Source organism: Poecile atricapillus, chromosome 3 (genome assembly GCF_030490865.1).
Source record: "Poecile atricapillus isolate bPoeAtr1 chromosome 3, bPoeAtr1.hap1, whole genome shotgun sequence".
NCBI classification, from domain to species: domain Eukaryota; kingdom Metazoa; phylum Chordata; class Aves; order Passeriformes; family Paridae; genus Poecile; species Poecile atricapillus.
In genome coordinates this window covers 24,392,577-24,416,796 of record NC_081251.1, presented here as the reverse complement: position 1 = coordinate 24,416,796, position 24,220 = coordinate 24,392,577, and the positions used below count along the sequence as shown (strand labels likewise).

Genomic DNA, 24,220 nt, shown 5'->3' with positions numbered 1-24,220 from the left:
GTAAATAAAGACTAAGAGGAATGTATAACAGAACTTTGGACCTTATTGACATTTTCATAGAATTTCAAATTTCAAGAACTTTTGTTACTTTGCACAAAAGACAGTCATTAAAATCCTGTCACCACTGAAGTCAATAGAATCACCTTTCTCTCGTGGGGTCTTTTTATGAAAGTTGACTTTAGAAATGCTATTGATTTCTCAAGTAAATATTCCAGATCTTTCGTGAACAACCAACAGATAAAACTGAGTAATCACTCAACTGCGGCAAAAGGTTACATACACCTGAAGTAATTGTATTGGTAACTGTAATAAGTCATTTATTAGTAATTGTAGACTTGTTTTTTTGTAAATCATAGATGAATAAGGGTAATGAGGACATACTTTTAGCCCATGCTCACAATGTTTTTTTTCAGATTATACAGGTAAATATGCCTCATGTTCTCTCTAAAGGTTCTAACTCAATAAAATTCTGAGACACAATTCACACAACATAGCCTGGGCAAACATAGCTTTACTTGAAAGGAAGACAGAAGGTATCAGAAATTATTGGCATATTCATTGGTTATGTTTCAAAGAGTATGCTTCAGACCTCCTCCATTTTAAATGCACTGGTCATAGAGGAGGATTTCACAAGGAGGAGAATATCACTTATTTATTTTCTTACTTTCACAGGGAAGTCATAGGTCTTACTTGATATATGCCATAAGAGAATGATGCTAAAATTACACAAATGCTATTCTTCTGAGTACAAAGGTACCTCCATTTTGTTGGTTTGTTTGTTTGTTCATTGGGTTTTTTATTAATATTTCCAGTGAATACTTTGCTTTGAGGAAAACAATACAAATTACTAAGGGGAAACTAGCAGCACATTTCCCTTATTTTCTCTCTCACTCCTACCTAGAGGTGTTTACATTTCACAGAGTATCTGCCCATCTATTTGGGTTTTTTTGGAATTGCACAAATCACTTTCTCATTCTGAGGGAGGAACATTGCAGGAGAAGTTAAGTATGAACCTATATATAATTTTAGATAAAGAGGGCAGATAATAATTTAGATAATATAGGAGAGTGATCCAAGGGTCTTATGCTAGCAGGAAGAGTAATATTGGGCTTATGACTTGGCAGATTTTTCCTAATCAGTTCATCATCCAAACAGAATTCACTGATAAAAAAAAGACATATTAAATTAGGTAGGGATTTGTGGGTTATGAAACTCATAAGGTGTAAATTCAGTATAAACTGTTCTTAGAGTCAAGATAGGTTCCCAAATAAAAAGGAACAATGCAGGTGCCTGAAAGATTATTGTGATTTTAAAAATCATCAACCAAGACCTACCTTGCTTTTTTTAATGCACTGGAAAAGGAAAGCATTATAACATACAATTCTGAAAACCCAACCACATAAAAAAGAAAATGATGAAAATGTTTGTTTTTCAGAGACAGCTCAACAACAACAACTTATCTCCAAGAAGCCACTACCTTCAGGTCAGCTAAGAAGGCTGTCCCAAATTACTTGAACTGCTCCTAGTTTTGTGTTGCTATCCTGTCTGTCTCCAAGACAGCATTAATGTAGATCTCCTGGGTATCAGTGCCATATACTTCCATTTCCAGCAGTAGACCTCAAAGGATGTAGATGCCTTTGTTCAGTCCTTCTTGACTGAGAATGAGAAAAGGGGTCATCCCTGGATGCATTTGTGTCTTCTCTGACACTCATTAAACATGCAAAGAGATTGCTCAGCCTTCACAAGGCCAGCATGGTGTACCCTGGTCACCTCCTCCTGCTAAAAATGAGATTAAAAATTGGGGAAAATATTAGATCATTTGATCTGTACAAGTGAGTTTAACAGTACTATGAAAAATGTTTTCTTTGATTTGTAATAGAGAAAATAGCAAATGTGTCATCTCTTGATGCTACTTCCCAAGCAGCTTGTGGTGACCCTGACACAATTCTTCCTTCTCTTTCTATATGGACTGGAGTCCACCTGCATAGTCATAGTTGCAAAATTAGTGACAGGCCCCAGGGAACCAGCACAAATAGTCAGCTTGCTCAGCTGTACAAAATGGTATCTGACACTTTTTTTCACAACTTTAAAGCCAATTATTTGTCTCTAGAAAATGGAAAAAGACATCCAATAAGACATTAATCAAAGGAAATATAAAGTTTACTGATAACAGCACTTATAAATATTCTTCATTCCCATTGATTGTCTTTGATCCTTATAAATGTTACCACAGTTTCATCAGATACAGTTGTTCTATTGGTCACAGTCCAAATTCTCCCATTGTTGTAGTACATGTAAGCTTTTCTAAAAATGTAGATAGAAATGCTGTTCAAAGTGCTTGTTTAAAATATAAGGGAACTTTTAGAAGACAGTTCTAATATACTTTATCTGCCTTAGAACAGACCAAGTTGGTCTCTAACCAAAGGAATTTTGCACTTTTTTTTGTATCTGACATTACTCTGTCAGTACAAGATCCTTCACTTTCTGAACTGATCTTAATAATGCATTAGTTAACTTACATGTCTAATTTCTTGGAGAATTCTCTTTGAAAATATCTGTTTTTCCATTAGATTTGCAAATTTCTATTTCAATAAGCAAATTCTAAAGCAGAAGCATGAGAGACAAGGATCTAGCTGTTTGCTTCCCTCTATTTTCAAATACAGGAAATATACACACATACACACAAATACACATATATACATATATGTGTATATATACACATTTTAGAGTTCCTGGTGTACTGCAAATCTGCTTAATCCCAAAAACAAATTTATCCTCAGAGCTATGTAGTCTCTCTCACTGCCTTCTAATGATATACCATTACTTCAACAGTATTTCTGAAACTTTACAGCTGAAATGGTAAAAAACATCCTATCTGAGAAGATCTGAAAGGTGTTCTTGGTCCAACTTCACTTTGTGGGAACATTTTGGGCCTTTCTTTGAATAGTTCCATAGCAGACACTGTAGCACCTGCTTTTGAGAGAATCAAGAAGTGGCTCCTGGGAGAGAGAGGAAAGGGGATTGATGGTATGGAAACAAGTAGAAATGTCAAAGGCAAGGAACAAAGGCAGAGATTTGGAGGGCTCTGAAGGAGATTCAAACAAAAAGAGATATGAAATAGCTCCAAGTCCCTGACACCCTGTGCAGAGAGGCCAGGGATGCACATGTGAATAAGAGGATACGGTCATGCCTATATACTCCTGCTGCAGAACCGCAGACTGTTGATCCACCCAACAAGTGAGAGATCAACCTCTTTCCATTCTTATCTTTTTTCCCCTCCCCCCCCCTTTTTTTTTTCTGTGGAAACTGAGATAAATTGTGAGGATATATTGATATGTTGTCAAGAAACTCAGAATTTAGGCAAATCCTCCACTTCCAAACTGTGAAGGGCATGGCCCCAAAACTCACACAATATTTCTCAAAAATAAAAGGAAGTTACTAATTTAGTAGAAATGATTAGCAAACATCCATTTCATTTATTTATCATGTTGATGCTTTCAGACAAACTAGAATCTAATTTCAAAATAATAAATAAAAAATAAACATTTTATAAATATGTAATTATCATTCCTATCTGTATTTTTACATTAATTAATAAACTAGTTAAATAATTGAGAGAATGCACCTGGTAAAAGAGGTCTCAGTAGTAAAAAATTCATTCTTGTGTCATAAGCATTCTCATACTGTTATTATTGGTACTAAGTTATGCCTTCATAGGTGAATTTCTAAAATAATATTGAAAATGTCCTGTAATGAGCTATGTCCTGTTACATTCCAAAGACAGAGTAAAAAGTGTGATAGTTAATTGAATTACATATCTTTAGTTCAACATTGAGGCTATAATTCATCTTCATACTCATGATCTTGTTGGAAAAATGGACTTGCCAGTTCCAGATGAACCTTTTTCATTTTCTATATGCTCTGTCTCAAGAGAAAATTGATAATGACTTATAGATTGCTTCTGCTCTCACTGAATGAATTATCTAGGGTGGTAACCACTATGGTCCTAGAGTTTAGACATATAAATGTAGTAGGGAATTGGCCACTGAATTTAGACTTCAAGAAAATTTTTAGCTTTCTTCAAAGTCAAAAAAAACTGGCACTGAATTTTGATACAAACATGAATTATGTTTTATGTTTTCTTGTCTGTCTTATATTAAATGCTCAATAACTAATTATCCTAAGTGCATCTGGTAGCTGTTGTAGTACCTGGCATTTAAAACAGAAGCTATATCAGTGAAAATTGTGGAATGTGTTATCTAAATATGGCTGCATAATTTAACAAACATCATAATTTAATCATTCCCACTTGCTAACATCTCAACAGCACACATCAGGAACCTGAAACATAAATGTTACTGTTATTTCAAATTCACATAAGTAACACAGCTGGCAAAACAGATCTGGGTTTTTTCTTCATTGATAATTAAGAACAATTAATGTTTATGTAGTCTCTGCACTGGAAAAAAAAGCAGGTTTGGAAGCTCAGCACATTTTAACTGATTGACCTTATATGGACTATGCAAATAAAAGATAAAGCTAGCATGCAAATGCTTAAACCCATTAAATGTCAACTGATTACCTCCTTGGAGATGAGCATCTCATTTTCTGGAATAGGCACCATGGATAGACTGGGCTGCTAAGCCAAGACGTCACAGGTTGGAGAGAGCATGAGGTTAAACACAGGAGAAAGAAATCCAATATCAGTTCAATTTCTCTAAAAAATATCACTAAAATTTAAAATTAAAGAAAATAACCTCAGTCATACTAAGGATAGCAAGGTAATGAGATCTGTGTTGAGCAGTCTCTTACTACTCCTTTCCTGTATTAAAATCTATTTCAAGCTATGGCCTGTTTTCTGTTATATTATATTCCCATAATAAAAAGGTCAGGGTAGTGATAAATCCCTTTTCAATTTCAAAGAGGCATCTCAAGTAAAAATCTCACCAAAAGCACCTACTTTAAGATATATTTTGTATGAGATAATGCACATAAAGTTATTTAAAACTGCCACCACATTTCTGTCACTTTGAATATCTGTCTTCTCAAATCTCCTCCAAAAGAGCTTTCCTTAATCTGAAATTTCATAGACATAAATCATACAAACATCTCACTAAAAATGATGCATAACATAATAGCAATTAGTATGTGCAGAAAACTGTTTCCAATCTTGGTAACTTTCCAGGATTTTGATAATTATATATCTTGCATCTGAGTAGTGAAGTTTGATGGCTGTGACTTAACTGAAGAACCATACCAACTTCAATGAGATTTTAATTAGAATGAAGGTAAATAGACAAGCTGGAGTTCATAAAGGCAATGTTAAGATCATAAGCTTGTGACATTTTCTTATAGAGTGACACAGAGACATCATCTTTAAAGAAAAGGTTGCTGAAAGTTTTGGGATTTGGGTGTTTGAGAATTCTCCAAAAGACTGGAAGAAGCCTGCTATTTTCAGTGTATCAAAGGCATTCATTTGTTTTGGCATTTAGATCAAATAGTAAATCAGAAAATTATGTGTTGCTTTAAAAAAATTGCTCTTCTAAGAAAATTGATTTTTACACTGTGCTTTTTGAGAAGCAAAACTGCTCTGCTTAACTGGCCCTATACACAAAGAAATATACTGAGTGGAATATACTCTAATTTTCTGCAATTACTTTATGGATGTGTTATTTATTTCTCTCTTCCTTTGCAAATTTTCCCTGTTTCCTTTCCAGGGAAAGAGGAATCTGCTTTAGCAAAAACAGAATCTGTGAACCATTTAACTTCTTTTTTTGTGATTATTATTCCCAAAAATGAAAAGGCAAGGGAATAACTTCAGGCAACAAGTTTATTTATCCCATAGATTTTTACAAAGGAATAAATTTAGGCAAAAGAAGGGTAAGGAAGTGTAAGGGTACAGTGTAAGGGTAAGTGTAAGGGTAAGTGGAAGGGTAAGGCAAGGTGCCTAGATACTCTCAGTGGCAGCATCCCTCCCTCTGACACTCATGTGGCTCCCAATGTCAATCAGGCCAAGGCATCCCCCAGATCTTACACCACCCCCTGCTGCAGCACACACAGGAGGTCTTTGATGGTCTGCCTGAAGCAGAAGTTCTGCTCCCAAACCCAGCATCCCACGATTACCAAGGCTGGACAATCCTTGATGACACACAGGTACAAAGTTCTAACAACACCTGTGGCATCTTGGCAAGTGTATTCCATTGAAAGAAACCCTAGAGTTGAGTATTCATTGCTTCATCAGAATATGGCATGTCTCTATCCCAGGCAAAGTAAGAAGGGTCAAATACAAAGTGAGAAAGGAAAGTATTGCTCATATTTTGTTCATTTTCTGATGTACAGCTAAGCCCTCTGAGAAGAATTCTCCACTGCTCACAAGAAAGAAAAGTTCCCTAGTCAGACAGTGATCTGAGAATGCAGCAGCTCTTTTTCTCAAATTGCACAGAGAGCAAATCAATGAAAAACACACTTTTGTTATCACTTCCTGGCCTTTCTTTCTGGTATTCACTGCCTGCCCTGTTTACCTGAAATGCCCCTCTGAGCCATGATTCTGCTTTACTTTTTTCTTGAGTATGAGGTCTCAAGTCCATCCTTAGACCTGACAAAAGTAATGACTTTTTTTTGTCCAAGAAATATATTTGCTTCCCTTATTTTGATGGCATCCTCTTTTCAAACTAAAGAGCCAAACTGTGTGAGAGTCTCCATAGAGAGGAAAATTATTTCTATCTTCTGGAGAGACACTCTTAATATTAATCATTTTGGAGATATTTGATTTAAAGAAGGCAAGGAATTCGCCAATTAATAATAAAGAACTGTCAACAATATAGAGTTCTCTCTGTTTCCACAAGGCTTCTCTGACCAAAAACCCTTGAGTTATCATAGAAGAATCTATACAATCTACAAGTCAGGTGGGTTTAATCTTAAGGAAGTCACATATGGCTCATTTATAAAGAACTCTAAGTAGTGCTTTAGTGAATACGGAACACATAAGCCAAGTGCTGCACCCTTTTTCTGCTGAAATAATAGTTAGTCTTGCAGGTCCCTGAAAGGAAGGTGTTTGGATCTTGCAATCATACAATCATACAGAATCATACAATTCTGCCTCTGCCAGCTGCAAAGGAAATTAATGCCTTGGCCTGGGTGGTTTCATTCCAAAGACCCAGAGGCTGATTATCTGTGTTATTTCCATCAAGTGTCAGTGTAAACCAAAACGTGTCTGCCTTGTTGTAGAAAATGTCCCATATTTGTCCTGATTTTAACCAAAAGGCTACAGAATCTTGTTCTTTCCTTCCTGAATTTTCTTTAAAAATATGATTTTTTTTTCGTGTTCATGACTGCACACGACACAGTCAATTTAAAAGTACCATAATATGAAGTAGGCAGAATGAGGCTGGATTAGCTCTTTCTTACTAGAAATTGTGTGACTATCACTCCCCAGAGTCATATAGGAATGTGCGTGTATCCACCAGACTTGAGGTGTGAATACAAGTAGGACTTTGTACTTCCTATGGGTGTGTAGTCTCAGTGAGACCTCGTCAAACTCTGTTGCTGGCATTCTTTCATCTTCAGGTCAAAGCAACTGGCAAGAAGCCCTATCTCTTATGCAAATGTGTAAATACTGTGTCTGTTGATGGTGGGAGATTAATATTGCTTTTATAATTAATACTCTTTTTTCCTTTGACAGTTAAAAAATTCTGCATTACTCCTACAAGGTTAATCAATAATATTTAACTTTTCCAGATGCTACTCAGATTTCTCTTAATGTGACATTTTTTCTTTATTATTTCTAACAGTGAAAGAGTAAACTAGAAAAATCTGAATTCGTGGCTGCAGAATTGTACTGAGGAAAGCAGAGTGTCTTTACAATATATAAGTACTAGCAGCATGTAACTTCAGAGAGAAATTATACACCTTCCCAAAATAACCTCTTACAGACTAAGACAAGGCTTAAAAAGAGGTGGTTATATAATATCTTAATTAGACCTTTGCTCATTTAGTTCTGTAATCAGCAAGGCATATTTACCTTTAAAAGGTCAGTTGATCTTTATTGTGCTATGAATCAGAGCTGCCTCTGAACTATTATAAAGCTTTCTGAATTATTCTCAGTATAAGACGTTTTTCATGAACCTAGGTCCCTCTTTGGGAATCTTGGCTAATTGAAGCACAAGCTTAAAACTGGAACCAGTGAGAAATAACATACATAAGAGGCAAGAATATTTCAACTATAGTAACCAGAGAACATTCACATTTACACTACTCTGTAAAGTCTTTAATTCCTTTCAAAAGAAATTAGGTACTCTAGTCCCTTATTAAACATAGATACATTCCTTCACAACACGAAAAATGGCTGACTTCTCAAAGACTAAAAAAATTTATTTAAACACATACAACAAGCAAATATTTTTATAAAACAGTTTAATGCCTTTGCATTTTGTCTGAGCGATTATGAACATGAAATACTCAGTACCAATAAATGGTAAAACACCCACAGCAGCAGAGGAAAGAATACTTTCAACTTAGAGGAAAGAAAATAATATGATGTAAAGGGGAAATTTATGATTATAATGTCTCTAGTCTCTTTGAAATGACACAGTATAAAATCTATTTCAAAAATTCAGTCCTTAAGCACCAATTTTTTTTTGCATCTTGTACCTCTATGAATAGGTAAAATAGAAATAGCAATCACAATATAGATTTACAATGTGCCTGCAACTTCCTCAGTAAAACATCCTGACAGACTTGCAAATCTTTATTATACACTATTGTAGCCACGTGTTTTTATTTTGAAAAATTAAAAACTCTTTCCAGGTACTGAAAGTACCTGCACAAAAGAAACAACTCTCACACAAGCATGGTTTCCTGACAGATTCTTACTACACAGGCCTGAAGGACACCAGAGTGCAGTGAGACTGAGAGATTTGAATCTAAATAGAATGAATCATAGAACCACAGGAATGTTTGGTTTGGAAGGGACCTTAAAAATCACCTTGTTTCACCTCCTTTGGCATGGGCAGAAACACCTTCTACTAGAGCAGCTTGCTCAAATCCCCATCTGACCTGGCCTTGGACACTTCCAGGGATGGGGCATCCATAGCTTCTCTGGGTGACAATACCAGAGAATAGCAGAGGCTGGAAGAGTTACAGGGCTTTGCAATAAGGATTCCTTATCTATAAGGAATGGTGTGGGAGGGAGATCATATAAGCCCAGCAGTGCAGCAGTTTTCTTTGGGCTGCTTTTTCTCAGATTTGGTTTAATTTCAAGGCCAGTCCATGATGGATTTCACTGAAGATTTTCTGCCAAAATAATTTTTCAATGAAAAATACTAGAAAGAAAAAAATAAGCTTTCTGCAAAATATTTTGATTTCTCTTGCAAGTTCTTGCTGGTAATTTAGGAAATTAAAATGAAGTATTCCATTGAAAGAAAACCCATCTATAACTATAATATTGCGTTTTCTGTCTTGGATGTTCCATTTTGGATCACTTCCATAAAATACTAAAATGCATTTCACTATCCACTTTGTGGCAATCATGTTAAGAGCCTCTATTTTCTGCTGTGGGCTAATGAAACGCTGCAGTTCCTTGCAGGGCTAATTTCACTGTTGGTGATTATGAGAGTTACTGGCCAGCAAGAATTCCAGACCTATGATGAAGACTAGAGGCATGAGAACCACAACCTACACGTTCATAGGGTAAGTCAGGAGAGAAAAAAACTCTTCTAATCACATGGATTAGAGCTATCTGCTTTGAGCTAGTTCACGTAACCCAAGGGATGCATATTGGTTTCTGGAGTATTCAAATGTTTTCGAAATTTAATCTGTGTTGGAAAGAGGATGTCAGAATTTCCAACAACACAAGTAATTGAAATTTCCTTCAGCATATTGACTGTGAACTATTTATAGATTCACGGAAACAGAGTCATTGCTTAGATGCTTCCTGCCCAAGGAAGGGGCATTTCATTTGTTTTCTAACTGAATGAAAACATCCAAAGAATTCTGACTGCTTTCCAGGTGACACTGTGAAATTAATTGGATTTAATTTTCAGAGCACATATTTTATTACCAGATTTGTTGCTAAACTGAAAATTCCCTGTTATCTGAACAAGCTTCTGATGCAAATGATCTTTTATCTCAGCTACTTTAAGTTCAAACCAGAAACTTGGAATGAATCTTCAAGAGGGCACATCTATAATTGTCACCTATTATATTAAAATTTTCATTCAGATCATATTCTGCCCATAATATAACTACTAAAATTATATCTAGTGTTTAACTGAAGAAAAGAAAAAGCTAGTTCACAACATCTCTGTAAATCAGTAAACACTGGCTTCTTGAATTCAAGATCTGTACAACCTTGAAATTTCACCAGAACTAGTTATATTTTATGATTTTATCTAATATAATTGAAATTGGAGTGAATTAAGACTGTATTTCAAAGTATATATTATATAAATACTTGCAATAAAAATGTCTGTATAGTTCTGGGTGTTTTGGGATAATTTTCATTAATTATGATTTTCTTTTTCCTTCAGGCAATGTTTTTTCACTACCTTCAGTAAAAAGTATAATTTTTGTTTCTCATACAGGTTTCATACATACGAAATCTGGTTTGGTATTCTTCACTCAATTACATATTTCTGCTAATGCTGTTAATAACAGCCTTCACCTCTGGGTTGCTTCTGTTCTCAGAATCTAGTTGTTAGCCAGGACTAGAATTTCTATTTTATTTGGGAATGTTTATTGTATAAAAAATATATGACTGAAATCCACTATGCAGAAAACTAGATCCCATCACCTTAGAAAGTCAGATAAACGGATGTACTGAAAGTTTTATTATGTAGATACTTCTTAGAACAAAGACAAAGCAGCTTAGAGCACTCATTGGTGTTTAAGACTGGTTTAATCTGTCCCAGCAGAGACTGCCAGTATAGGGGAACAGGCAGAAACAAACAGAAGTGGCTGTAACTGTGTTTCAAGAGGAAACTTGAACAATCCTGGGTGTGTTAACTGGGAAGCAGCTTTTGGTTTATAAGCATAAAAAGTGCCTGCTGGGGCTTGATCCTATCGCACTGTGCGCATATTTTCTAAATGAAAAGAAGCACTCCAAAAAATGCCAGGGTCCTACCATCAGCAGCTTCTCCTACTGGAAGTAGGACAGTAAGGATCTCAAACTTGTCTAACTGCCCAGGCCAAAAGCATTGACACAGTAGTCAATTCCTTTCAGTGGAAGAGCTGTCTCCAGAGAAATGGGTAGCTGAGGTCATTCCAGGTGGTGCCAGACTTAGGACACCTCCATGTTAAGTGCATGTTCCTGGGTCTCCTGTTGAGCCTAAGATACCTTCAAGTTCTATTGCTAATTCAATGGCTTTGAAGAAAGCAATTGATTATATCTAGAAAGTTATGATCTTTCTAAAAAGTGCTTCAAGAGAAACACCTTTCATTAAAGATGAGCTGAGCAGGAGCTCTAGATGCATTTTCTGGTGGCATTATCAAGCCAAGTCAAAAGTGATAAAATGCCATCTAAATATGATAACATTAAAATCAGTAATTAAGCCCAAGAAATGCCATAAAATAATATACAAAGAAGGCACAGCAATATTAATGATTAATATTTTCCCAGCAAAGAGGTCCAATTTGTAGCTCAGCACTAATCAACTGACTTGTTTACCTCTGATATCTTTTTCTACACCAAAGCAATTTTTCTGAGTTAGAGATAGTATATTGATCAACCACAATACACCTACACAAGTGAAACATTTAAATACCAAAGTTCAAAAGAGAGAAAGAAACTGTCTTCTAGAAAATAAAAGCTGTTGGGATGATGTCTGGGAGAAAACTGCTTTTCCATGGCAACCTTGAAAGGCTGTTGTATTCACAGAATGTCAGTTCCCACTATGCTACTATTAATCAAAAACAAACTCAGTGAGTAGGAGATTGGATGATGAAGTAAACACCAGAGATTTCATTTTAAAAATATTTAAGATTCCCTTTGAATATTCTGCTTACCTATGAGCCTGGAGACCTGCAAGTGATTATGAAAAGTTGACACTTTTGGCACGACTACATTTAGTTATTTCAAGAAAATTCCATTTAGACCATTTAGAAAAAAAATTAAATTGGCTTGAGCACAAAGCTGGAGATTAAAGAGAACATATCCTCCACTACTGTTGTAAGTAATGCCTGACCAGACAGAACAGGTAATTTTTTCACATTTCTCACACTGCTTGCAAAAAGGCAAAACCCCTCCAATCCATTTTCAAAGGCTGTGTTGCTAAATATTTAGCAAATGGGGAGATTGTTGTAGAGGTGTTTATAAACTGTGTATTCAGCCCTTGCTGAGAAAGAAAAGTTTAAAAGTCACTAGGGACTTAGAGGCTGTGGAAGCTACATCCACTCATTTCTTGCCTCTTCACTTGAGTAGGTCATTCCTTTCTCCTTCAAAAAATAGCTGATTTTCTAAAATTGCTGCCCTGACAGGTATTTACATGTATTGTGCCTCCTATAAATCATATAATATTAGAACAGCACAGATTGGAAGGGCCCAGCCTTTTGAGGGAAAGAGAGCCTAGGTGAAGTTACCTAGCACCCTGTCCAAACACATCTCAAAAACCACCTGTGGTGGGGACTCTACACATCCCTACAGAGGTTGTTCCAGTGATTGGTCCCTCTCACCAAAATAAAAAATCTTTTGTATAACAAGATGAATCCTCTCCTACTGCTGGTTGAAACTCTTGTACCTTGTGGCACCATGTGACTCCATGAGAAGATAAATCCTTTGTCCTCTCCGTAACAATTTTTTAAGTATTGGGATCATGTGAGGAGGTCCTCCCTGAGCCCTGCTTTCTCTAGGAAGAAAAGAATTAACTCCTCCAGTCTTTCCTCATAGGGCAGGTTCTCCTTCTCAGTCCTTTGATCACATCTGTGGCCCTTCTTTGGACTCTCACTAGTCTATCTGCATCTTTTTTTGAATTCTGGAGGCCAGAACTGGACACAGTATCCCAGGTGCAGGGTGGTGCTCTTCCACAACTGTCCCATAATGACTGGAGAGATTCCCATCAGAACCATGTTTGGAGTAAACCACAGAGCTCCACATTTCCTCAGACTCTCCATCACTGCAATACTTGTATACAGTTCCTTTTTCCTTAGTTGTTTTATTGCAATCAAAAGGAAAAGGAGCTTTCTTATTAATAAAACTTTTAACTCATGTAATTATTTGAGTTCAAGGAGTTTAAATAAGAGCAGCAGCACCTGGTGGCTGGACAATAGGGTGGGGAAGCATAGAACAAGAGAGATAACAAGGCAAGTAAGAACTGAATCAGCTCACTTAAGTGGACATTAAGTGAACATTTTTATTTCAGAAGTAGCCTGTGTACAGATATGAGGAGAGAGATACAATACATGGTTCCCACTGCCTCTTTATATCAAATCCTAGAATTACATTTTGAAATTATTTGGGACACAGGTTAGGTATTTCATCACTTTGAACAGTTGTAACCCACAAAAACTGCCTGGTCTATCTTTCAGCTTCATCTGTGTAATTTGATCACCTATGGAGGTTCAGGTACTTCAAAAAATAAACATCTGGCACCAAGTCAAGGCTGCCTAAACAACACCACAGTACCCTTCCAATAAGCATTTCAGATCATTACAGCTGATCTTATCTTATACCCTGAGCCAACAAATTAAATGATCAAGGTTTTGGGTCCTCACCATATCCAGTCTCCCTAATATAAGACATAGGTTATCATTTTGTTTGTTTCCATTTCCAACAAGTGAGGGAACACTTGTTTAAGGTAATTTTTTAACAATAGTGCAGGTGGAGAATAATTTAATTCACTGTGACCTCCTGTCCTTTTTCAATACTGTATTTTTAACATATTACGAACGGTTATAAGAATTTATACCAGCAGGTTTTGCCCTCTAGTGGAAGGTGAAGAAAAACACAATATATAATTAGGAACTTAACATTCATAAACTGACCCTGTGGACACTGACCACGTGTTTACTGGGTGGCTGAAGAGACAGTGAGTGAGTCACTGCATATCACTCCTTATCCTAAAGGATGAGAAGTGAAAGGGGAAACTCCAGGGAACAAACAGAAAAAAGAGTCCAGGTTTAGTAGAGAACAGAAATTCCCATGTTGTCAGGATGTTGTTTACAGAATGGGTCTAACTCTTTGAAATTTCAACAACTTATCCTGTGTCAGCTGCACTGTTTTCTGCTAATGCAAATATTTATGACAATAAAATAAATAATTTCTTTTTGAAAACATTAATACCTTAGGCTTCAGTTGGGTGGTACAGGAAATAATTGGCAAATTTTATCACCATATACTGCTTCAAATGTTAAATATTGATCATGAGAACAAAATCAAAATTAATCTACCTTTGGTTATCAATGAATGTTAATATGATAGACCTAAATAGAAACATGAAAAAATTCTAACTGATGAATATTTGCTTTTTGGGGTGAAAAAACCTCTGTTTGTATTAAAAAAGCACAGTATTGACATCTGATTATTATGTTTGCCAAAGAACAGCTGACATGATATAACAAAAAATTACACTTAGTTATCTTCAGATACATTTTTCCTGACTTATTCACTTTTATATTCAAATTTCTGAGTTTTTAGCATTGTTTTCATTAGCAACAGCAAATATCTACTTTCATTATAAAAAATGTTTGTATTGGTCATATGAACTATGTTTATTCATGTGAATGGCTTCAATGAACCAGGGGACTTGTCAAAAATACGTGATTGTAAAATCTTTTCTGCCTAAATAAATATGCCAGTCCAGTTCAGTAAAAAATTTAAACAAAACTTTTCTTCTGTTTAAACCAGTCTCTAAGATGTGAAAAAGTGCTTTTGTTCAGAATGTGTCAAAGACAGAATGGAAGGTTGATTTTAGTTTTCGTTTTAGTTCTGGTTCATCCTCATAAATGGAAAAAATGGTAAATTCTGTAAATGCCACAGGATGGAGGGGCCAATATCAATCACATTTGACATTGCCTGTTAACCCAGATCATGCTTCTGTGATGGAGAGAGAAAGGCATTTCCAGGTATTTCTTTAGAGTCTAAGTGCTGATCAACACATATTCTCTGCAGAGATGATACATTTTTCCAAAGCAGTCTTGAATCCCTGTCAAGTGTGCCTGAAACTAGTAACACACATTTCACCCTGGTACTTCCCCTGAAGAAGAAATCATGATATAGCCTAAAGAAACAGCACCCAATGCCTACATTTTAACCTCATGCATCCCAAACAAAGTACACTGTACATCTCAAAGTGGGATGTTTTCTCCTGGAAACAAGGTTGGATCATTTACAGACAGATTCTGTTCTAGAAAAAGAGGAAATAGAAGGGATGCATTTGAGAGGTTCCAAACAGCATCTTTTATGAAGTTCCACAGCAGATACTTTTCTAGGGCAGGGGCTCTCTTGAGATACTGTAAATACCTTCTGTCAGCTGCTCATCAAAAATACTTCAGTTAAAGCATAGGACACAATTTTCACCTTACAAAGCTCATTAGTCAGCCCTGTTAACAACAAACCTTGGACTACAGAGATTTTTGTCCAACTTCTCCAATGCTGTTTCAAAGAAGATAAAAATGTCAGAAATAACATCATTCATTTTGTACTGGCAAGAGAACACTGCTTGTCAGGATGACAGAGAGCCACTGGAAAAGTCTGCATTTCTCCCAGATTAGTCTCCTTTCTCTTAATCACCAAGAAAAAAAGAAATACCCCATTACTTTAGGGTAATGGGTAAATGTTAAAACTAACCTGAGCATGAGGGATGAAATACATTATTTCTGCTGTAGAGAATAAATAGTTTGAATGAAGAGTGGAGCCTGTCCTAGATGGTCTAGAGAAAGCAAGAACTGTGTCAGGGAAAGGAAAAGCTGTAATATCTCCAAGGAAGTTGGATACAGGCTCATCTGAGATGCATCTCCCATAGCACTTGCCAGCACTGAATCCTGATGACTCAGCTGAATTCTGCCTAGAATTAAAAGGATAACAGCCTACAAAGATCTTGAATCACACTATACTGGATGCTCGCCTTGTTGTACAAGAAGTTCTGTCTGTAAGGGCTATAAGGATTCTCATTAATATCATACACAATAGAAGAGAAGTGGTTGAAAGGTTCAGGGTTTGGACAGTCAATGAGGGAGATGGATGGAGGACACAAAGGAGACTTAGCTGGAGGGCTCGGTTTAGTTGGATACAGAGAGTGCAGGAGACCAATCTTCTATGAAAATAAAATAAAGTAAACAGAAACAAATTAATGGGTGCAAAAAAAAGGAAGTTTGGGCAGAAAGTAAAGTGCTTGTCTTGCACCATTTTATCTCATAGGTAAGGATCCTGTGCTAGGATAAAATGATCGTGTTTGGGAGATGTAATGAAACAGGAACAAAACCAATGCAAAAACAGTGTCTGAAAGGTACAAAAGATGGCTGTATCTGTATATGAGCAGAAGCACTCCAGGGTTTTTAGCAAGACTCAACAAGACTTTTGAGACATTTAAATGTTAAACCCGTGAAGGTGCATACACGTTATTTTTTGCTGCTCTAAGTTATCAACAGTTAATAGTGTTTCTGGTTAAGAAAACCCAATACGTATGCTCTTTTTGTGACTAAAGGATAAAATCCTTTTTAAAAAGAGATTTTCAAAAGATTTGGAATAGAGTCAAGGAGGCATACCCAGGTTTTGGCACACATGTTGTACTTAGATTTTGTCAAGGCTGTTGACACAATACATCCTGGATTCTCACCCAGTTGGTTGGATGTCTAGACCAGGAATTCCACTGTGCCGTGCATTTGAGCCAAAGAGCCAGAAAATTTGTGACAAGAGATGTGATTAGTTCCAGCAGAAGCTAATGCATCGCCCACCAAAAGAGTGAGCATGAGCAAACAGTGGATCAGAGCCCGGCAGCAGCCCAGCCACTTCCTACCAGCCTTGCCTCCTGCCATGCCTCTTCAAAGGCTTCTTCTTCTTCCTGCTTCTGTTAATGATAAACCTTTGCAAACTGGTCACACAGGTTCACACTAAATGTAGCTAATATCTCTTTAGTTCATCCTTATCTTTCTTCTTCCATTTCCCAAAGTAATTTTTTAAATGACAAGGGGATCTGTAAACATTCTTGCTAATAAATATTTGCAAGAGCATGAATTTTGTTTCAAATTGAATTTCAAATCAAGATCTTCATAAAGCTGTCAAATCAGCACTGCTACAGAGTTATATACAGTTCCAGTGTATTTCATGGTTTATTTCTGAATGAAGTGGAACATACTTAGAAAATTCCTGGAATGCTACTGAAATGTACTAAGAGGAAAAAAATTCTTTCTCATGATGGTAAAAATACAATCTCCAGTAAAGGCATTTAAAGATGTGGGAAGCTTAATACTGTTGGATTGGAACCTCAAAAATAATACATTCGGTCTGTAAAAAGTGTTTGAGAGGTGGATTTCCACAAGGTAACAGTATTACCAGTTGTATAGGTCCTCAGGGGAAAAAAGAAAAAACATGGCAGCGTATGCTAACATGAAGAAAGAAAAACCAAAACAAATAGATTTTGGTTTTTTTCCTTGGTTTATAAATATTTTTGGCACATGAATGTAAATGATGAATGTAAATCTATATTTACAATCTGTATTACAATCTACATTGTACCCAGAACACAGATGATGAAAGATATCTGTGAGCTGAGCTACATCCTTTCCAGATTATCTTTACTAATTTAGATATTTTTTTCTCTGTTAACTACTTTGGAATATTTGCATGAGATCATCTACTTGTTTAAAAAAACCCTGCTATTTCTTTTTAAAGAAAATGGACTTTTCCACATAGCAACATTTCTTAATGAAAAGAAAAGCAAACAAGCTACTCTCTGGTGTGCAGAAAACAGTGTGTTCAACAGAGAGATGTGAAGCTGAAGGTCAGCAGTTACAGCTGGCTGCATCATTATGTCTCAAAACTGAATGTCACCCACATAGCCACTGTGCTCAGTGTCACACTGAGAGGTTTGGCAGGACAGGGAGGTACTGCAGAGGTCTAAGAAAAATCAAAAGAGATAAATTAGTAAAGCTGATGCCATCTGGAATCTCATCTACTCTCTACCCTCCTCAAAGATGTAGACTGAAAGGGTCTGTCCTTTCAAGATGGGCTATGTGAAGGAGAGGCAGTAGCGTTACCTAGAGAGGTTGTTGTTGGCAACGGTATTAGAAAGAAAGGAAAAGAAAACTCGGAGAGAGGGAGAGAATAGAAATGTAAGAGCTGAATCTCCCAGCATGACTGGGAAAATCTTCAAAGAAAAACAGGGAAAATCTGTAGCAGTATGAGCACTTTGGCGCACAGCCACAGTCAATACCTGCTAAGTTCTTATCTGAGGACAGATTAGCAACGTCTCTTCCACAGGGGATGCAGAATGCCTTGCTCCCAGTCTCCTAGTTTTAATTTCCAGCTGTTATATCCCATGAAAGCAGTAAATTTACCAAGTTTAGGGGAAATATTGGTAGGAAGAACTCCCCCTCTTTGTATGTTAGCCTCCATGCAGCCAAAAATGCTTTTACTGAGAGCAGGTGAAGGGGTAGAATGAGTCATTAGTCTTCACAAGCTAAAAACCCCATGGTTAGAGACAACCAGAGCAATTTTCAAGCTGTTTTCTTGGCACCAAGCCCAGTTCCACAGTCAGTGCTGCAGCCCTCCTATAGGCACTAAAACCTCTCCTGAAAGTTCCACAGGTGCTGTAAGATTGTGAACATCCTCACTTGGGCATCCAAATCTCTTCTACCCACAAGGGATATGATAACTGCAGCATGAACCTACCCTGGGAGGCAGGAGCTGAAATTAAGAGCATATGCTGTCTTGTTCAGCACTTTAATGTTTTTCCTAGATCCACATATTATTATGCTATGAATTGTTCTATGAGACCATGATGAGAATCATATAGCCATTTCTCACACAAACAAAACCAGTTTCTGTTAAGTGAATCCATCTGAATACAAGTCACTACTTCTTTTTTCAGAACAAAGGTGTCTTAATAAAGATCTTCTAAAATAATAAGTATTTTACAGCAACTTGTAGTTCTACTAAGCTTAGGACAAAAATACCAATTTTTTGGTACTATATAGTGTACAACATAATTCATTTAAATAAAGGAAGCAAAACTGAAGCAATTGTGAAATTAACTTTTCCTTCTATTAAAGACTGCAGTATTTGTTTTGTTCATTTTAATGTGCAGTTTTTATATGAAATAATTTTGCTTTCTGCTGTAACAATAACGTTGGACTTACTATGCTGTCAGTATTTCAGTAATATGTGCCACAAGTAATTTATAAAGTATAAATTGATTGGTTTCCACAGTTAGGTTCAAATGTCATAATGCTTCAAGCTCTAGCAATAACCCCAGGTTTGTATTTGTTTGAAAAGATGATGTTTGGTGATTACATAATCCTTTCATCAGTGAAACTATAGCCAGCATAATCAGTGTCCAGCCCCGAGGAAAGGAAGGTCTGAACTGCCCCTGACTTTACAGTAAGGCTCTGCTGATGTAGCCTAGGGCAAAAGCTCTCTAGCAATGTGTCCAGATAACTCTCCTCCTCTTTCATCCCAGGAAAATGGCAGCACAGTACCTTGGCATCAGAAGGCTTTAAGTTAAAGCATGAATAACTCAATAACAACTCACTTGTAGTCACTGAACTCAAATATTCTTTTTCAATCTCAAAAGTTCAAACTGTAAACCACTAATTTTATTCATTTTTTCTTATAGTTTATATAAACTCTAAATTCTAAGGAAACCTTCTGATGCCACCGAAATGTGTTGCTGGAGTCCACACATACCACAATTATCTGTACTGCTTCAGTACTCTTGAGAAGTTCTTGGATTTTTCTACATCAAGTTACAGGTATGAATGGAATGGAAGGAGCTAAAATTAAATTCTTAATTAAATTCTGTTTTAAAAGTAAGAAGAGAGGGCTGCCATTGCTAAAATGTCTAATGTGAGTAGTGAGGCACAGGAGTAAGACAAATTCAATTAGTAAGGTATTTTATTCACATCGTGTCTGACAAGAGAACTATTGGCTTCATTCTACTTCCCTCCAGATGGAAGATTTGGAACATACTGAATAGGTTAATAACAAACTCTTACAGGGACATTCAGATTTTGTATCATGTTTAAGTGCTTTTTCCCAATAATGCACACAAACACAAATGTATGAGGAAAGGCTGTCACAGCCATTTATCTGGAGTTTCTCTAAGATAATGCCTCATACAGGTCAGCACAATTCAAGATGGGTTTTTGCAAAGTAATCCTATGGCTTCATGCAGAGAGCTGTGGGAGAAGACAGCACCTTTGCTGCCCATCACATGTGGTAGAACAATACCCCCAAGCTGTGGAGGGACATGGATATGGACCTGGGGGAGCTATGCACTGGAAGTGAAACATAAACACACTGGGGCTCCTCTGCAGTCTCCCTTGGAGAGGAAGTTGTGAACCTTGCCCGATCCTTGCTTCATTTCTCTTCAGAGAGGATTCAGGTCTGGGCCCAGGTGAAGGAAGGTCTTTTTAGTAGGTATGATCTAGACATCTGTTTCACTGGGAGAACAGTACTTCAACCCTATTTTTACAATGTTTCTTACAGACTTCATGAAAATATCCTCTCCTCAACATAGAGGTTTTTTACCAGAAAAAATGGCCCTGTAGAAAGCCCAGCTGCCATCTCAGCTTGAAGACTTTCCTTTAGGAGGCAGGTGCCCCCTGGGGAATCATCTAACTTTGCAAAAAGAAAAAAAAAGAAAAAAAAAAGGAAAAAAAAAAAAAAAAAAAAAAGAAAGGAAAAAAAAAAAAAAGGAAAAAAAAGGAGACCAGGACAAAACAAGCATCTGTGTTTATTCCTTCATCTTTAAGGAAACTAGCTGAGGCTACAAAATCCTTCAGAGTGAGAGCTACTCACCTGCTCAATATTTTGATCACTGATTTCTTCAAGGTATTTTTTAAAAGGATTGGGTTGATAGGGCTCCTCCTTTTGCTGTGCACTCTTTCCTTTCATCAGCACAGGACGAATGACACCCGGTTTTGTCTTGACCCATAGCACACCCAGGAGAAAAGAGATGGAAGAAGAATCACATAAAATACCTTACAATTTAGAGAATATTTGTTTGACAAGTCAATTCTGGTAGGGCTGTACTGACTATATTATTTTTAAAACATTTATTAATGACGTGTTTCACCACCAAAGTTATTCAGGTGTCATGCTGCCTGGACTACTTCTAATACAGATTGTGGGCAAAAGTGCCAAGAGCTGCTTTTAGGCACAGAACTTCAACATTGGCACATGTTTATTACTGACAAAAAATAGCTACCGAGCTGTCAGACCACGGTTTGTGGGTTTTGCTGGCTGTTTTGGTTTGGTTTTTTTTTCCTGGCTGTTCACTGCAGTTTGATAAGTTCAAGTCACACTCTATGCACAGTCACACATCTGCTTTCACACTGGGCTCCTCAAAACAGTAACTGTGAAACAAGGAAGGACAACCTGTGATGCTGTTAACTTACACCCAGAAAGAAACATGTTAGGAAAAGTCTTACTGGGGAATAATACCCGTGGTTACATTCTGGATTTTATAAAGTCATAGAGTCACTGAATCACATAGGTTGGAAGAGACCCGTACAATCATTGAGTCCAACCATAAACCTAATACTGCCATGTTCACAACTAAACCATGTACCTGAGAGCTCCATCTACACATCTTTGAAATACCTGCAGAATATTATGTCCAAGGAGTAGAAATGTTAAGACAGAGTACCAAAACTGGAGACATATTATTGATTTCAGGTACTGTAAATGATACAGATGTAGAATAGAATGGTTTGGAATGGAAAAGACCTCTAAGAAAATAGATTCCCGCCAATGACCTACCACTGCCAAGTCCACCAGTAAATTATATTACTAAGAGCCACATCTACACATCTTTTAAATTCCTCCAGGGATGCAGATTCAACCACTTCCTTGTGCAGCCTAAAGGAATTTTTCTTAACGTTCAGTGTAAATATTCCCTGACATGACTTGAAGCCATTTCTACTTGTCCTATCACTACCTCACTACAATCTCCTTTCAGGCACTTCTAAAGAGTGAAAAGTCTCCCTGACCTTCCTTTTCTCCTGGCCAAACACCCCCAGCTCCCTCAGCTGCTCCTCACAGGACTCGTGCCCCAGACCCTTCCCCAGCTCCGTTGCCCTTCCCTGGACTCGCTCCAGCCCCTCAGTGTCTTTCTCACAGTGAGGGGCCCAGAACTGGACACAGCACTCCAGGTGTGGCCTCAGCAGTGCCCAGTACAGGGGAACAATCCCTGCCCTGCTCCTGCTGGCCACACTACTGCTGACACAGGCCAGGATGCCACTGCCTTCCTGGCCACCTGGGCACAGCTGGCTCATGTTCAGCTGCTGTTGATCAGCACCTCCAGCTCCTTTCCCACTGGGCCCCTTTCCAGCCACTCTGCCCCCAGCCTGTAGCTCTGCATGGGGTTGTTGTGACCCAAATGTAGGAGCTGGCACTTGGCCTTGTTGAACTTCATACAATTGGCCTCAGCCCACCCACCCAGCCAGTCCAGATCCCTCTGCACAGAGCCCTCCTACCCAGAAGATCAATGCTCAATGTGCAAACTGGCTGAAGGTGCATTATCTCCTCTCATACAGATCATCAATAAGGATACTAAGCAGAGCAGGCTTCAACACTGAGCCTTGGGGAACACCCCTTGTGACTGGCCACCAGCCAGACTTAACTCATTCAACACCAATCTCTGAGCCTGGCCACCCAGCCAGTTCTTCTCTCCAGCTCCCTCTGAGGTTCCCCTGGTTTGGGAAGCCCCTCTGTGCACCCCACTGGAGCTCTCCACTGCCGATCATGCCAGCACTAGAGCCACTCACCTCAGTGACAGAATGACAGTATCTTTAAGAGTTCAGCTGGAAAAGTACAATTTTAGAGAATCTGATCAGCATGGATATGTGATACCCATCATTTCAGACAAATTGGATTGTTTAATCAAGAAAAAAATTCCTTGGTTAGCAAGCAGTCAACCAAAAAATTTTACTATTAACTTCTCAATTTAGTATATCTATGATTTTTTTTTTAATTCTAACAGTAAAATCTGACAAGATGGATTGTGGCATAAATTCTAAATGGAGGCTAAGGAATAATTTTAAAATAGACATGTTCAGTGAGCCAGAAAAGGAAGAAAAAGTATACTTTCTCACTGGAATTTTAAAAGTAGTCAAGCCTTCAAAGACGTGTGATGGAATTTAAACTTAAATGAGTCAGTTGTATTCTGCTCTGTTACGAATAACCCACAGAAAATAGGTTTCTGTCACAACTTATGTAGGTAACAACAGGACTGCCATTGAGTTCCTTCTGTGGTTGCAGCACATAGGGGCAGCTTGGCCAGTTGGGACTGAGAAATAAATGTTGTCACAACCCCCCATCCTCAGTATCCAGACAGGTATAAAAATGCAAAGAAACTTGATTCACTATTAGATTTATTTATAAAATAAATATGTATATGTATGTCCTGGGGTGACTTTATGATACTGGTATCCCCAATCGTCTGGTTTATGTTATATATTAAGTTCTGTACCTTTAAGACTGGCTCTGAGAGCAAGAGAGGGAGAAAAAGAAGCCGCAGTTTGTGTTAAAGAAAATATAACTCCCACACATCTCGCTCCTGGACTGTGTTGTCTGCAGCACAGACAGACAGCGGGACAGAGCTTCTCCCTGGCTTTTAGTTAGTTTTAGCTAGCTGAGGCAGAGGAATTCCCCGGACCTTTGTTTTTTTCCTTTTTCTTGGATCTGTGCAAGCCTGCTCTGGACTGAACACCCAGCCAAACCCCGGGAGCTCACGCCTGTGGCCCACCGGGGCCTGGGCCTCGGCACTTTCCAGCGCTGGAGGGACTGATAAGAAACTGAGCGAGCCGAGCTACACCACATAAAAAGGACTTTTCTTCCTAGATTTGCCATACCATCGAACAGCAAGAGGTTTTATTATTTAATATTATTCAATTTTCTGTTAAATAAACAGCTTTTTCCACTTCTCTCCAAAGAAATTTTTTTCCCTTTCCCGGACCGGTTGGTGGGGAGGGGCATTTCCCTGGGGAAATCCCCATTCAGAGTTTTCCTCCCTAATTTGCCCTAAACTAAGACAATGTAATAACACCATGCTGTCTGTTTATAAGAGCA

General features: G+C 37.6%; 1 protein-coding gene across 10 annotated transcripts in view; it reads right to left on the bottom strand.

Moving 5' to 3' along the window:
* Nucleotides 1-24,220, bottom strand: part of MLIP (muscular LMNA interacting protein) — a 108,058-nt gene that overhangs the window by 5,300 nt on the left and 78,538 nt on the right. For 6 of the 10 annotated variants that reach the window (XM_058834405.1, XM_058834397.1, XM_058834399.1 and 3 more), the window contains 2 exons: nt 20,948-21,073; nt 4,583-4,639 (listed from right to left, as the gene is read on the bottom strand). In XM_058834405.1, coding sequence (XP_058690388.1) covers nt 4,583-4,639; nt 20,948-21,073 — 183 coding nt within the window. The remainder of the gene's footprint in view (nt 1-4,582; nt 4,640-20,947; nt 21,074-24,220) is intronic. The other 4 variants (XM_058834396.1, XM_058834398.1, XM_058834401.1 and 1 more) reach the window with 4 other exon arrangements.